Genomic DNA, 16,968 nt, shown 5'->3' on the forward strand with positions numbered 1-16,968 from the left:
TGGCCATGCATTTCAAAGATTTCTTTCCCACGAAGGACTATACGGATAATCCTCACTGTATACTGTTTCAGAATTAATATTTTCTATTAAACAAATGTGACAGAAATGATGGCTACTAAATGACTAAAAGGGGTACTTGAGTCTTAGTCATTACCTATTTATCCGAATAATACATCAAGGAAAATTACTTTATTCACTCATGCGCCACCCAGTGGAACCAAATATCTTACGTTTCACAGTCTGGCTGGAAACGAGAAAGTATCCAGTGTGTGTGTGTGTGTGTGTGTGTGTGTGTGTGTGTGTGTGTGTGTGTGTGTGTGTGTGTGTGTGTGTGTGTGTGTGTGTGTGTGTGTGTGTGTGTGTGTGTGTGTGTGTGTGTGTGTGTGCTCGTGTGTGTGTGTGCTCGTGTGTGTGTGTGTGTGTGTGTGTGCTCCTCCTACTGCAGGCCTATCCCATGCATCCACAGCTAGTAAAACACGCGAAAGCAGGAAGGATCCAGCACGACTACGGTTCGATAGTAAACATTGCATGAAGTTGATGAAGTTTATGGATGTAGAGGGAAAATGCGCGTTGTTCGTTACACGACAGGACTGAGGTCTGAGAGGCGTTCGTCATTTCTTCCAGCTTTTATGAACGCGTTGTGAAGGTAAGATTTATGATTTTGCAATTGCCTTTATTAAAGAATCGCGTGTTTTCTTGTTTCGCTTTACTTTTAAAGTTTTGGTCTACTAAACTGAACTTTGTCGTTGTTCGTATTACTAGAAATTATTTGCTTATTCTGTAATGAGTTTATCTGTTCGAAGTGTATAGCATACTAGTAGGTATATTAATATGCCATTAAAACACCTCTAAAAAGTGTTGTGCAACATGAGACAAAGCCATCAGATACAGGATCTGAAAGCGCTTAAAATCAGGATAACTTAAAATGATTTCCATATTTAAAAGCTTTGGAAAACGGACATGCTGAGTTGGGATTTTGGAAGGTTTTTCGGCGACAAGTTGCAAAATTGAGAGCAATCGACATTCGACACTTTGTTAGTGTGTCTTTGTGATGCAGACGAGGGCTGTAAGTTCGACTCTCATCTGCGGAGCCATCCACACTGAGCTTTCAGCATAACAAAGCCTAGAGACGGACATCTCATTGAGTCATTCTCAGAAGACACTCAGATAGGTCACACTAGGTCATATACCTAGTTCATATAGATACAGATATAGTCATGTCTATGTCCAGCAGTCCACTGTGTATAATAAAATATACATTAGAGTATTCATATATTATGGAGATAAGTTTTTTTTTTTTTTGACATAATATTTTAATTCAAGGATGGTTCCACTCATACAGAAGTCAGCATGTTTCATAGTCAAATTGAATAATTGAAATATATTATATTCTTGTCTGTAGACTTCACAGCAAGGACAGAAAATAATGGGGAAAATGCCCTTAAAAGTGTAAAAATCAATACATTTCTTTGATTAATTTAGTTCTCCTAAAGTCTCCTTAGGTCTCCTAAGTATTATTATTATTATTATTTCAAATTTTTTTTTTTTCAAGGTCTGTAAACAATCAGTTATTATTATCATCAGTTAAAATGACTGTTATGGTATTATAACCATCTCAGAAATAATACCCTATGTGGTATTAAACTATCAGTTCTTATTATCATCAGTTAAAATGACTGTTAAATTAATGAAATTTGAACAAACTTTTTTGTTTATTCAAATTTCAATAATTTAAAACATTTATTGTCAATTACATTTAATAATATGGATTAGCTTAACAACTTATTTTTCTTTTTATATTAACAATTTGTAATTTTTTTAACGAATAATGGAGTCCTATGTATTTTATTTAGAAAATTAATTTCACTTTTTATGATTTAATAGAAATATATTGTCAAAAATGGTGGGAAATGAATGCATAAATCTAATAATTTGATTAATGTTTTAAAATGTAATGTTTTCAAAATGTAAAAGAAATATTAACAACATTTATTCTTTTATTTTTTGACAAACTGCAGCACAACAGAGATTTATTAAATTAAAACAATGACATTCCTTAAATACTGTTTACATAAATTGTATTATTTTTATTATTATTATTTTGAGAAGTACATTCTATTGTACAATAGTAATATATTTCTGTCATCATTTAGAAATATATTTCTAACCGAACCATTCAGATACTTAAAAAGCTGTGCCATTTTACAAAGATAAGCTGATTTGGTGGAATCATATACTATGTAGAGGGTTGTACATGACATATTATGCCCCTTTTCACAAGATGCAATATAAATGTATGATGTCCCCAGAATGTGTCTGTGAAATTTCAGCTCAAATTATCCCCCAGATCATTTATTATAGCTTGTCAAATTTGCCTCTTAACACGAGCTTCGGATACTCAGGCAATAAAAAAACACGCAAATCTCAGAAATAACCAGTAGCAGAGTGCAGCCTTTACGGAGAGGCTCAGGAAGAGGTTGCAACTTTTAGACTGCACCTGGACATTTCTGAATGGTTAGTGGATACATTTATGTAGTTGTTGTGACTCAGGAAGAGGTTGCAATTTTTAGACTGCACCTGGACGTTTCTGAATGGTTAGTGGATACATTTATGTAGTTGTTGTGACTCAGAAAGAGGTTGCAACTTTTAGACTGCACCTGGACGTTTCTGAATGGTTAGTGGATACATTTATGTAGTTGTTGTGGAGTTACATTGATTCATCTCATCGATTTGCATGTACCGTCATGTTTAACTTTTACACAGGTTGACACAGTTCACTGAGGTCTTTATAAGACAGCTGTGACATTTTTTGGTCAAATAGTGTTTCTGTCTGTGCAGCAACGATAGAACCGTTTGCATGCTTTGCCTGAACTTTTGCCGTTGCGTTAGAACTTGTTACACTGTTATCGCTTACGAAAACCAAATGGCGGCGCCACGGGTGGAAACTAGCAGATTAAAGGGCGGAGATATTATAACAAGATCCCCTTCCAACGTCAGAAGTCAGACTGATCGGCTTTTTTTTTACATGCTTGCAGAAAAAGGCTTACCAAAACAAAGTTACTGGGTTGTCACTTGTCACGTTTTCTGGGTTGGTAGATGCACCGGGGACCCGATTATAGCACTTAAACATGGTAAAAATCAGAATTTCTTGAAATGTCCCCTTTAAGGGATAAAATTATTGACTACTGTGGGATTTTAAGTTATAAACGGGACATGGCCCGGAGGGATGTTGTTTTCTCCTTTTGCAGCCACTTGTGCCCACATTTTTTTGCAAATTGGATATCTATCCTCGAGGACAACCACACGTTAGTTTTTAGTACTGCAAAATGTAACTTTTTTTCGACGGGGGATAGAGATAACAGCTTCTGTCTCTGACATTTTCTCCGCTGTACGTGTGCGGGTGGAGCAAGTTGAGAGTCTAAGCAGTCAAGTGAAAAGAAGTTGCTTATGCGCAGGTGAGATTATCAGGCCTGGCTCCAGCTTTGAGATGTAACGTGGGCCTAGTGAAATTCCTGGTGGGCCCAGAGTTTTAAAATTTTTAACCCCCCCCCCCCCATAACAGATTTTGTAACTTTATGTTATAATAAAAGAGGCAGGTATTGAAAGGGTCTCTATATAAACTATACAAGGCCCAATGCTAAAGTTTTTCTATTACTTTGCAAACATTTTCACTGGCCCCACCACAAAATGAAAAAAAAAAAAGTGTTATTAGTATTTTAATAAATATTAAGTCAACTAACAGTCAGTAATAAGATAAGAACAACTGAACAAATTGCAATAGCACAAATAAGTACAATCAGGGCGGGGCTGGGGGCCTCTGGGCTTGAGTTTATATTTGGGCCCTACTTGCGTTACAAATGACCTCAACTAGAACATAATTAGAGTAGTAAAAAATACACAAATAGTAAAATATTCTTTGAGATTCTTAGAACAATCATTATGCAACATGCTTAGGGCCAGATTTACTAACAGCTTGCGCCAGCGCAAACCCTTTTTTGGCGTTAAAAAACTACTGTCAGGATATACTAAAGACACGCACTGAAAACTTAGCGCTGAAAAGGCGTGGACACAGTTATTTTGCCGCTGACCTTATTGCAAATGCATTTGTAGGAGTTTCCCTTTCAGAAGTAAAATTTGCGCTCGTGCACGGCTGCCTATGTCGGCTGCACGCGAAAAACCTCACAACACCCACCCCTGTCGGTGATTGGTTGGAACACTTATTTATTTTGGTTTTGACTGGTGGTGAAACCAACTGTTTTTGTGTGCAGATCTCAGAGCCTAGGCTGCCTACAGAGACGCGTTTTTTTGACGGCTTGCTTATGGGGCGGGCAGCTAGCAGATTGTTAGGAAAGATTAGATGAATGTGATCATTTATGTTTGGGCCTGAAATCGCTGATACAACCTTTAAGGTAAAAAAACCTGCATAGTTCACCTTTAAAGGCACACCATGCAGTTTCCGTTTTTCTCAAACAGCGACCCCTAGAGTCGATGTGGAGTAATAATAATACATTTATTTTATATAGCGCCTTTAAAAGTTGCTTTCTCAAAGCGCTTTACAGGCAAACATAACAACAGAGAAACTACACACTTTAAATACAAAAAAAAAAAAAAAAAACACAGAAAATCAAGTAAAAGCAATCCTAAATTAAATGAGTACTTGTATTTAACGTTACTGTCGTAAATACCACTCATGCAGAGCCATCTCTGCACTCTTCCGACCACGCTTTCTTCGTTTTTTCTTTGTTGACTCTGCCATGATTCATGTCTGAAATGCATGCTAGTGTCTTCCATAGATGCTGCTTCATATGTTGTTGATGTATGTGACGTCGTGCCATAAACCAAGTCGTGATTCTTGCGAGATTTGTTGGGGCGCCACCTCTCAAACCTGCATTGCTGGTTTTGCCAGCGGCGTCCCCCCCCCCCCCGCGCTTTGCAATCGGGATGGTTCGCCCTACTACGAGTTCGTTTACCATCGAAATGATTTCTAAGCTGTTATATTAAGGTACAAATCTTGCATAGTGTGCCTTAATCCCTGTGCATCAATTAAAAAAAGTTACACATTGGTCCATAGTGGACAAAAATGTCCATGTCAAAAAGTTTAAGCTTGGGAGCTCAGACTTAAGTTTGGTCTCATTTTAAAGAAAACCCTTGATAGATTATTGTTGAACTAAAAACATTTAAAAAAGTAAAAAAAAAAAAAAAAAGTTATATAGGTTTAAGTTTATGAAAATTATTTATGACATTTATATTTTATGTGAAATGTATATTTTATGAAACATGCTGAACTCTAAAACTGATAGAAAATCAAAGCCATAAATCTAAACAAGTTGTGTTCCAAATTTGAGGTTGATATATCAAAAAATTTACTTTCAGTAAGATTTTGTTTGGGCGCAGTACCACATTTTCCCCATTAGATGCCAGCAAAACTCCACTGGTACACACAGTGGTTGGATTTGTGATTTGCAGTAGTTTTTCTCTCTCAAATATTACAAGTAGGGCTGCATGATTAATCGCAATTTCCATGTAATCGCACTTAAGCCGCTTTGGCTTGTCACGATTTTGAAATCGCAAAGGCTGCGAATTTGTTTTTTATACTATTTATTTTTATTTATTTTTTATGCACAGCTTGTCGTTGATATACGGCTCTGTAAACGCTGCTCCATCTGAAAGCACTGTGAGTTTGAGTCACTTATAACGTGCATTTAAGCAACACGCGTCAAACATTTTTCCAAACATGAGAAGCATTTATACTCTTGTCCAACAAAAGACAACATGCTTTTACTCCAAACTCGCTTCATAACGACAGTTGAGCATCTTTCTGTGAGATGATGTGGCTTCTTACACAGAATAAGGCAGTTGTTCAACTTCATTTGAATGCTGTCACGGGCAGGAGGGGCTACAAATGAAAACAGGCCCTCATTTATCGTCACATATAGAATACTGGTGTAGTCTACAGAAATACAGCCATAAAGTCACAACTTTATTGCTCGGGCATTTACAGTATATACAAAATATATACGCTACTTTAATTAAAATATACAGAAATTTAATCAGGTAAAGTGATACGGGAAATGAAGGGGAAAATAAAGCAAACAGGCTATTTAACAATTAATACAAAATTTAACCAACAATAATAATATAAAAATATTAAATAAAAAAATAAACGAGCAGTGAATGAATTTAAAAGAGGGTGGATGGGATAGATAAAAATGTTTTATAAGGCATATTATTTTATCATTTATTGCAAACTTCATTCGATTGCTTGCTGGATAGGCACCATTGCGTGCAATATAATAGGCAAAATGTTAATAGAATAATTTCTTAAGTCTGCACTTTTTCTTAATTAAAAATTAATATTATTATAGGCCTATCCGTGCCAGGTTGCTATGGTCACGTAGGTTGTTTGCGCAGTTAACAGTTTGCACAGTTAACAAAAATATGTCGTTCAACATAGGATCTCATAAGGATGACGTTCCCACAAATTATTATCTCGTGGCTATGACAAAACTAAGTGAACCGAACATTAATCGCGAATCAGCTGAATGAACGATTGATTAAACTCACTCATTAAGACAGTGACTTTTCGCCACCTACTCGCTGTTTCAGTTTAATATTTAAACGTATTATTTCATTGTTTCCATCATTTCATATTTCTATGAATACAATCTCATAACATTATTTCTGCAATTGTAATTGCAGTGTAAATGCATCCATGGCTCCTCTGCATTAAACAGTCTGTGTAAATAATATCTAATGCCATTCAGAGTCCGCTTCTGCACGTCCAGCATCTGCAGTGCAAAGAAGGATTTTGTTGATACAGATTTTATTTTACTGGTAACTGCCCTAAAGTAGTGCCTTGTTATTCTAACTGAATTGATTGATTAAAATTAAGAACATGACATACATGATGATGCATACATTTAATACGTTTTTAAAAAAATGCCCCTGGAAATCAATTTATAGCAGAAATATCACCTCTTTATGGAAAAGTGGAAGATACATTAAAAATGCAGTTAGCTGTGTACGTATCTACAATGCATGGCATGAGATGTGTGTCTCACTAGCTGCGCTTACATGATGCAACTTTTGTTTGATTTAATCCCAAATAATTCCAATTGATGATTTAAGATGTGTGATTAATCAGTATCTAAGAGCAGCATCTTTGGAATATGCGTTATATTTTTAAGCATTTGAATTGTCACATGTTGCGCATACAAAATTAGGAAACGTGAATGTGAACTGAATTTGCAGTCGTGTTTCAAACGCATTGATCAATATGCTTGCGTAGACTTAATAAGTGAAATGTGCTGGTTTCTCTCCTTGTTCTGAGCTGGTGAGCGAGTCTCATCGACAATAAACAATCTTTTATCGGCCTCATCCAGCACATTTACATGAAATGTGATTTAATAGTGGATAATTTCACGTGCTTCCGTGTCAAAGTGTCTGTTATCAGCGGCTTCTGTTCTTGTGTGCCAAGACATTTCCAGAAATCCCGACCGGCGGATGTTTTACAGCCATGTCCGGAATAAAGAGTAGGCCTATGTATGGTAAACCTATATACATACAGTTAGGGTGATATTAAAGGACGTAAACCTTGATATAAGATTTTGGCCATTTTGCCCATCTTTAAAGGGGTCATATAATGCCATTTTTGTACAAGCTAATAAGCTTCTTTATGGTCTAAATTAAAAGTTTGTAATATACTTTATTTAAAAATTCTCATTAGTATTGTAAGAAAATACTCATTTTACCTGGTCAAAAACAGCTCTGTTTTCAGCACGCCGTTTCAGTGCATGTGTCTTTAAATGATAATGAGCTTTGCTCACCCCGCCCCTCTGTTCTGTGCTACAACTTTTTTAATAATAACACAATAACCATAACGCGTTGTTCATTATAAACGTGGGATTATGAATTATATTGATAACGTCGTACATAGAAAACATGCCATGATGTACCCTGAGTGTAAAAATAGCTGCATTCATCATGAAGCATGCAAGCGATTTGCAGAGATTAATATAAAGGTTAATAAAACGTTTCACTCACTTCAGTTCTTCTGGAGGTGCAGCAACACGAATAGTACAGATCCTTTTTCCAGAAGCAGCTTTTAGCAAAACCAGCTTTATACTGACCCTCGTTTGTAAAGCAGTCTCTGGTGTGTGAAATGATTCGCGCACACATGAAAGCATTGACGTTGATCATGGGGAATATTCCCTTCGAAAACAAACTCAGCCACTGCGTCTTCAGCGGTTCGGATTTAGGAACATCAACATGACTGTGTTCGTTATTACACCCAAGAACAGAACACAACAATTGCTTAGACGGGATTCTGCTCACCAGGGCCGGCCCTGGCCAATTTGCTGCCCTAGGCAAGATTTCACCTGGTGCCCCTGGAATTTTGTTCATAAACTTACACAGAAACAAACTGCACAGCTTTGTCTTGTTTTTCTTTATTTTGAAAATATTTTGGAAACACACACACAAACGTATTATAGATACAATATAAATATGTTTATATTATATTTTGTTATTGCAAAAAAAAAAACTATATTACAGAAACATTGCTTTCCTTTGCTTTCCTTGCCTTTCTTACAGCATATGTAACATTCCAAAAATTATAAATAAGAGCATTGCACAAAAAATAAATAACTATATACAAACTTGAATGAACTATGCAAATGTATAGCAAATGTTCTACAGTCTTACTCGCCTTGCCTTTCTAGCAGCAAAGTCATCTATGATATCATCATAAGACAGCTGTTGTGAGACCACAGGATTTATGCTAATGACTGAAAGTCCACTGAGACGTTCTTGAGCCATTGTAGATCTCAGGTAGTTTTTAATCAGTTTGAGCTTAGAGAAGCTCCTTTCAGCAGCAGCGACTGTCACAGGTAGAGTGGCAGAGATTCTCAGAGCGACCCACATATTGGGGAAAATTTCCATCAGCTTCTTCTCGTGCAGGAAAGTCAGGAGCTCAATGTTTGTCATATTTTTTGATGGCAGATGTGGAAAGTTTTGCATTTCTAATACAAGTTCTCTGCCATCAATGTCTGGCTGTCCATCATGGCTTAAAGCTGTGCTCAGGGTTTGACAGTGCTCTAACAACTCTTCTTTGGACATGTTGGGAAAGTTGAGGAGAACTCCAAATTTGTCATTCACCTCCCCCAGGGTCTGAAATCTCTCATCTAGTGAAGAGAGGGCTGTATCCACGACTACATTAAAAAAATGTGTTTCCAATTTTTTAAGTGCATCACCAATAGGCTCATCTGGAGCCTCGTAACCAAAGTGCCTTTTTGTGGTTCTCAACCGCTTTTGTTTGATTACAGCTTCCACGTTCATCTCCTCACACATTTCCTTGGCTGTTGCCTGTGCACTAGAAAATCCAGTATTTCTGTAGCCGTCAAGAGATTCCCTGGTTTTTTTCAGCATGTCAACTGCCACATCTAGCTGCATGGATGGTGATTGCATCTGTTTACTCACATGCTGGATCTTGTTGAGAATATCATACCAAATGACTGTGCAAATAGAGAAGCGGTAGGATCCAATCTCCTCAGCCAAAGACTGGGCTTCAACTTTCACAACAGGGTCTTGAGTAGTTTCCCTCACCTCCAGAAGAGCATCTCTGACTTGCCCAGCCTGGTACCTTACTGCCTGGATGCTGTCTATCCTGCTTTCCCACCTGGTCTCTGACCATGATTTCAGGGTGGTTTTGACGTGTTTCAGGAGGATATCCCATCTATGGGTGGAGGCTGAGAAGAGTTTGAACAATTTTGCTACATATCCAAAGTAGCCAATGGCATCTGGTGAGCTCTTAGCAGCATCAGCTACCACCAAATTTAAGGAGTGGGCACCACATGGGACAAAAAAGGCCCTTGAGTTCAGTTGAAGCAGCCTAGCCTGAACACCTTTATTCTTTCCCTTCATGTTGGCACCATTATCGTAGGATTGTCCTCTGCAGTCCTCAAAGGGGATGTTCAGCTCCTCTAGTCTTTTGAGGATGAGAGCAGACAAACTTTCCCCGGTTGACTCCTCTGCTACAAGAAAGCCCATGAAATGTTCTTTAATTTGTGGCAATTCTTCTTCCAGTGAAACAATCCTGACAATCACAGAGAGCTGTTCTTTATGACTCAGATCAGGGGTGCAATCTAAAATGATGGAGAAATACTTTGAGGTCTTGATCTCTTCCAATATTTTTTCCAGTATTTTTGTGCTTATTGAGTCTATGAGTTCATTTTGGATTCTTTTGCCCAGGTAATGTGTGTGACTTCCAGCTCCACTTTCCACCCTACCAACATGCTGCTTCATTATTGGGTCAAATTTGGCCATTAGCTCCACCTCTTTAAGAAAATTGCCATTGTCTGGTTTGTTTAATGTGTCTGTGGATCCCCTTAAAGCAATGTTTCTTTCAGCTAAGGACTGAATTATTGCCACCAGTCTGGTAAGCACCTCTCGCCACCTGTTTCTCTCTGCCTCAGCGAGTGCCATCTCTTGCTTATCTATGGTCAACCCTTTTGCAAGACGAACCTCTAATTCCTTCCATGTTGCCATGTTTGTATTGTGCTCATGGCTATCCTCATGGACCTTGAGCAAGTGGCTTGCATTTTTCCAGTCCTTTAGTCCTTCTTTAATCAATTTGAAATCTTTCTGAGAAAAGATTTTGCAGCAGAAGCAGTACAAACTGTCCTTCTTTTTTGAGTACATTAGCCAGCTTCTTTAGATTTTTTCTCCATTGACTAAGACTCTATTAAAATAGTCATGCTGACATCTTCTCCCGTCTTTTTGTTTCGGAAATGTGAAATTGCTTTTTATATGATATGGTCCTCTGAGGACAAACTCTCTTCTTACCTTCTCAATTAAAACAGATGGCCAGTCAGCAGGGTCTAATGGTGCAGCCTTTTTGTAAACTGATGCTGAATCGCTGGGCGGTGCTGAAGTGGAGGGAAGAGATGTGCTTGATGCTGAATCGCTGGGCGGTGCTGAAGTGGAGGGAAGAGATGTGCTTGATGCTGAATCACTGGGCGGTGCTGAAGTGGAGGGAAGAGATGTGCTTGATGCTGAATCACTGGGTGGTGCTGAAGTGGAGGGAAGAGATGTGCTTGATGCTGAATCACTGGGTGGTGCTGAAGTGGAGATGTCTGCAACAGGTGGCCCAGGATTTGCAGGGACGGGGTTCAGATATTTCAAAAGTGCATCTGAAGAGAGAAGAGGAGGATTATATGTGACCATTGGGTGTTACATTTTATTATTAAAAAGCTGATGATAGTGAAACTATAAAAATATGGCAGCACCTAAACCACATTATAGCTTAAACACACAAACAGCAAGAATTGTATTCATGCACAAAACTCTATTCATTGAGCACTTCTCTAGCATACAGTAGTTACATTTTCAAAATTAATTTTGAAAGTGTTTGTTTTCCAGTATATCTGGCATGGCAGCAATGTCCTACTAACTACACTTTCTGATGTTATAACCATGAAACAGAGGAGAAACGTAAATCTTTATTTAAATTGAATTTTAATGTTGCTATTTTTAATAAATCCATATATATAATACATTTATATAACAACATTTTATGTAGGACTCATTTTAAATAAAGATTTACGTTTATATAGCAACATTTTATGTAGAACTCAACTCATTTTAAATAAAGATTTTTATATATATATATATATATATATATATATATAACATTACTAATTTAGCCAATTCAAATAAAAATACCATAAAATACTGCACAAGTTCAACTAACTATGTCATAAGCTAATTCAAATTAGCGAACGTTACAGGCATCGTTGAACTAACTTAATGCAACATAGATAAACTGATCATCATTACCTACCTCTGTCTTTTTCGCGTTTTTCTTCCTCTTCTCTTCTTTTTTTTCTTCCCTGGGCACCAGATGGCTTCGGTCTTTTTGACATAATGACAACTTATCAGTGTCAGTGAATTCGGCCATCTGTCGCTCACAATCACACACAGGTAGCGGATGTTTTTTTTTTTTTCAGCAGGGCGGGGGCGGGGGAGATTGATGCGTCACTCAGTCGGACCGGGGTGGATTGGGATTCGGGAAAGCAATGTTGTAGTTTTGTCTTTATGGGACGATCGCTTTTTTTAATCCACAATATTTAAGTTGTATTGGTAATAAAAAATAAAATAAAAAATATATTCATAAAAATAATAATTTGGGCGCACGGGCGCCCCAAGAGGTGGGCGGCGCCCTTAGCATTTGCCTATTCCGCCTATGCCCAGGGCCGGCCCTGCTGCTCACAGACAGTCAGAGACAGTGCTCCAGCGAGACGCGCGGACTATGATTGACAGCTCGCTCACGAGCGAGGGCTGTCAATCTGTGTTTGAACTGCGGCTGTCAATCGACCATCGTGGGAGGGGCGTCCGACCATGTGACGTCACACGGTCGAACGGCTTGATTAGAGACAGGGGAAAACATATAAGAAGATAAAAAAAAAACACTGGATGGATTTTTATCATTTTATGATGGTTGTGTACAGGCACTGCCAACACACATTTCAGTACAATTAACTTGTAAAAGTGCATGTACCATTATATGACCCCTTTAAATCATTCATTCCCTGCGTGACCTGTACAGGCATGTCCACAAACCTCTTGCATATTGGTTGGCCACACCACAAGGTGTCACTGTGGCCTCAAAGTTCCAGCACTGCCACTCTGATCTCACTTGCTATGTCTGAGGTAAAACACGCCCCCCTCATAAGCATACAGAGGAAGAAATGTATAAATATTGAAATAAATAAATGTAGACATAAATACATATATACATAAATAAAAGTGAAAATAAATAAATGTGGAAATAAATAAATACATATATGAAAAATAAATAAATGTGGAGAAAATACATAAATAAGGAAATAAAAGTATAAATACTCTTTTTTTAAATTAATTAATTTATTTATTTTTACATTTTCTTCATTTATTTATTTATTTATTTATTATGAAGTCAGGTTTGGCATTCCAAGCAGAGTACCACATAATTTAGAAAGAGCAGTAAACTCCAGCAAGATAAAGTCTTTTATGCAATTCCACAGACATTTATCTACAGATCAAGTATAATAATGGGAAACGCGTTGGAGTCATTTTAAAAGTCTTTTTTGACTATGCCATAAAATAAAGGCATTTTTAAATATTCCAGGAGAGTGCCTTGGAGTGTTTCTTTTGTTTAAAACTGAATCATCTTGGAGAGAGTTTTACCATGCTGACTGCCGTAACCGAATGCGACACCCTATTTGAATGCTGAATGGAGAATGACTGATTGCCGCAGTGGAGGCATGAGTTTCCGTCAACTTTAATTGGACAACATAAATATTTGTCTGTCTCTCGCATTAAGATATTGAATGGCTTTGGAAAAACTTACATTAGGGCTGCCACTAACGACTATTTTTGTATCGATTAATCTAAACGATTACTTTTCCGCCAAAAATAACATTTTATTTAACTTGCAACTTTGGCATTCAGTAGTATAAAAATAAAAAAGTATAAATATCATAAATGAGAAAGTCAGAATGTTCTGAATATCAATATATCCACATGTTCTGGGCTTCTGTTCATTACAGCTGTGAGTGTTCTCCAAAGGAAAAAAAAAAGTGTTTCAATTAAACCCCAACAGTTGGGTTTTCACATTAAACAAATGCAATGTTTAGAGTCCACTGGAATCAAGTATTAAAATGCAAGTACTCTCAGAAATGTGTAAATGACAGATTTAAACAGACATCTCCAGCATGATGAAAAAAAATAAACAGAGGACTTCAGTAGTGAAACAAATGAAATCCAAATTTCTATGAAATCCTTTTTTAAAGCAAAAGTAAAGTAAGGCTGCAGCTATCGATTATTTTAGTAATAGAGTATTCTACCGATTATTCCATTGACAAATCGAGTAATAGGATAAAGATGTGGTAATAAAGATGGATCCAAGTGAACAACAGCCTTTAAAATACAAATATATGATAACAAACAATAATAATTGGTTCAAATAAAGCATCAAAGTAATCAGGTTTTATTGAACAACACTGTTAAAATACACCATGTAAAAAATTCTATAAACACATAACTTAGAATACGTGATGTATAACAAATGCCTGCAGAGGGCGTTTGTATTAATGTTCATGGGTAGCCTAAATGGGTTCCATTCAGACCTTAACATTAAGAATTTTACTGTTATGTGTCAACAAGATTCAACAAGACATTTCCACCTGGCTAGACCCAATGTTTAGATCTGTTGTGGTATTTAGCAAATTAGCACATACATAATTAGATTATGCACCGTTTGTCCATGTTAACAAACAATTTCAAAAAACTTGTAATACAATTTTTGTTTGTCTTGATGTAAGTAATCAACTCAGTAATTTTCATGGTGATATCTAAAGGTTAATTTTTTTTACCCTATTCACGTAAGAAAAAGAATGAATAGCATATGAATAGGCTATATTTGGGTCTTTTTCAAAACTTTCCCCTAATGGGATTCTTCGGGACTTTTTTTTCCTTACTCAGGACATATTGAGGATACAAAAACAGTTGAGTTTGCTTCTGTTGCAATTTGTTCAACCTTTTTTCATAAAATGACTGGACTATTGGTGATTGTTGTTACACTACAGCATGACTAAATCCTTTTTTAATATTGGCCAAACAACATTTAAAGGATTAGTTCACTTCAAAAAATTTTTGTTGATAAATTTACTCACCCCGATGTCATCCAAGATATCCATGTCTTTTTTTCTTCAGTCGAAAAGAAATTAAGGTTTTTGAGGAAAACATTCCAGGATTTTTCTACACAGAATGGACTTCAATGGCAACCAACTATTCCAATGTTCAAAGAAGGTTCAAATGACCGTCTCAATGCAGCTTCAAAGTCTGACGATCCCAGTCGAGAAATAAGGGTCTTATCTACCGAAACAATCGGTCTTTTTAAAAAAAAATAAAAAAATAAAAAATATATATACTTTTTAACCACAAATGCCCGTCTTGTACCATCTCTGCTGTATTACGTCATCACGTTGGAAAGGTCACGAAAAAAATAAAAAATAATTTAAAACAAAGATGTCGGACGATTTTGAAGTTGGAGGAGAAAATGAGATGGAATTTTTCGCCCTTCCCTACCTTTTTGAACCGGAGTACACAGACAAATAACTTATCTAAGCTGACGTGACGCATGACCTTTCCAACGTGATGACGCAATGCGTGTCACATCTCAGAGATGGTACACGATGAGCATTTGTGGTTAAAAAGTGTGTGTATATATATATATATATATATATATATATATATATATATAAATAATTTTTTTTTTTTTTTTTTTACAAAATGACAGATCGTTTTGCTAGATAAGACCCTTATTTCTCGACTGGGATCGTGTAAAGACTTTGAAGCTGCATTGAGATGGACATTTGAACCTTCAAACCGTTGGTTGCCATTGAAGTCCATTATATGGAGAAAAATTCTGGAATGTTTTCCTCAAAAACCTTCTAATTTCTCTTCGACTGAAGAAAGAAAGACATGGATATCTTGGATGACATCGGGGTGAGTAAATTATCAGCAAAATTTTTTTTGAAAGTGAACTAATCCTTTAATTCAATGCCCACTTAATATTTAATATTTGGTCACTTCTGTATGATAGACATGCAAGCTGTCATTTCTTAAAAAAGAACATGTGCACATCAAAACATGCAAACTCAGAGCGAGGGGTTAAACTTTTATTTTGAAATCGCGATGAACAACAATTTGCATATTTTGAAACATATTTATGTATTCTCCTGTGTTGGCTTAGATTTACAAATGAGTTACGTTACAAATCTTGTGAAATAGCACACACCGCGTTCCCAGATGAACGTTAAGCAACCCAAACTCACAGCATGAGATCCATTAGTTCTCGGGGAACCACCCTGGTGGCTAGTTCCTAGAACTAAGTTCCTAGAACTACCCGGTGCGAACGCCCCTGTAGTGCGCAAAAACTTATGGTACTTTATAATGTTTTGTTTTGCCTTTTGTAGAGCTTAACAGTAACAACCATGAGTATGCATAGTATCGGATTTTAATCACTCCTGTCTGACCGATACCCGATCCAGCAAAAATTGCAGTATTTCAGCCGATATTGATACTGAAAATCAGATGCAGATGTTTCATCCCTAAACACAACACAACACAAAAACACAGAGAGAACGGGACAAAGAAGTACAAGACTAGAGGTAAGAACCAGAAACTGACTAGGGAAAGAAAAATTAAATGCTAGGGAGAAAGTCAAAAGACTAAAGTAGAGATCTGAAATAAAGGACTAGGGAGAAAGCCCCAAGAAATGAGGATAATAACTAAGCAAAATGACCTATGCAATTAACCAAAGATAAATGAACCAAGTAAATTAATAAATAGTAAACCAAAAGTACTGCATGGATCACAGCAAAGACTAGGTCCAGGCAAGAACATATAACGCTGCAAACTGGACAAACACCACAAAACAAACTGGCAAGAACATGTGGGAAGAGAGCACAATAAGGGTACACGACAACGATATGCTTGAAACGGATAAGTTTTTCCTTTGAGTTTTCTGTGTACAGACTACACCACTGTCAAAATGATCACCATTCACACGGATCGGTGTAAATGACTAAAAACGCTCAAATCAGTAAGCACATGGCCAACACTAACAAAGACAAAAGGTGTGTTCGACTTGATCGGCACTGTGCAAACCGTTTAGCGTCTGACTTGAAGCAGTACATGCCAGTTAGAATCTTTGTCTGAATTGAGACATTGCCGACGTCACGTCACTGTGACGTAGAGATGAACATTGTGATAAATATATGCACTAAATTGCATATTTATTGTATTTTTTACTTAACCTTTTCTTCAATATTGAATGCATGTTTGAATAAATCCATTTAATGACAGGAACCTGACCATTTAAATGTTTATATTACATAATAAACATAATTATCATTTAAAATGTTT

General features: G+C 36.8%; 2 protein-coding genes across 2 annotated transcripts in view; one reads left to right on the top strand and one right to left on the bottom strand.

Annotated features, from left to right (window-relative positions):
* Window positions 1-323: 323 nt before the first annotated feature.
* The window catches only part of LOC307164444 (activin receptor type-1-like), a 114,688-nt gene continuing 98,043 nt past the window's right edge, over window positions 324-16,968 (top strand). Inside the window, exon 1 of the mRNA XM_079881296.1 lies at window positions 324-646. The gene's annotated coding sequence lies outside the window, so the exon portion shown is untranslated. The remainder of the gene's footprint in view (window positions 647-16,968) is intronic.
* On the bottom strand, window positions 8,692-10,545 carry LOC307163954 (zinc finger MYM-type protein 1; the record flags this gene model as incomplete). The annotated part of the gene is made up of 1 exon (XM_079880301.1): window positions 8,692-10,545. One exon carries the CDS (start codon window positions 10,543-10,545, stop codon window positions 8,692-8,694), a length of 1,854 nt encoding a protein of 617 aa, XP_079736427.1.

This window comes from Squalius cephalus (genome assembly GCF_949319135.1).
Source record: "Squalius cephalus genome assembly, chromosome: 9".
Taxonomy (NCBI): domain Eukaryota; kingdom Metazoa; phylum Chordata; class Actinopteri; order Cypriniformes; family Leuciscidae; genus Squalius; species Squalius cephalus.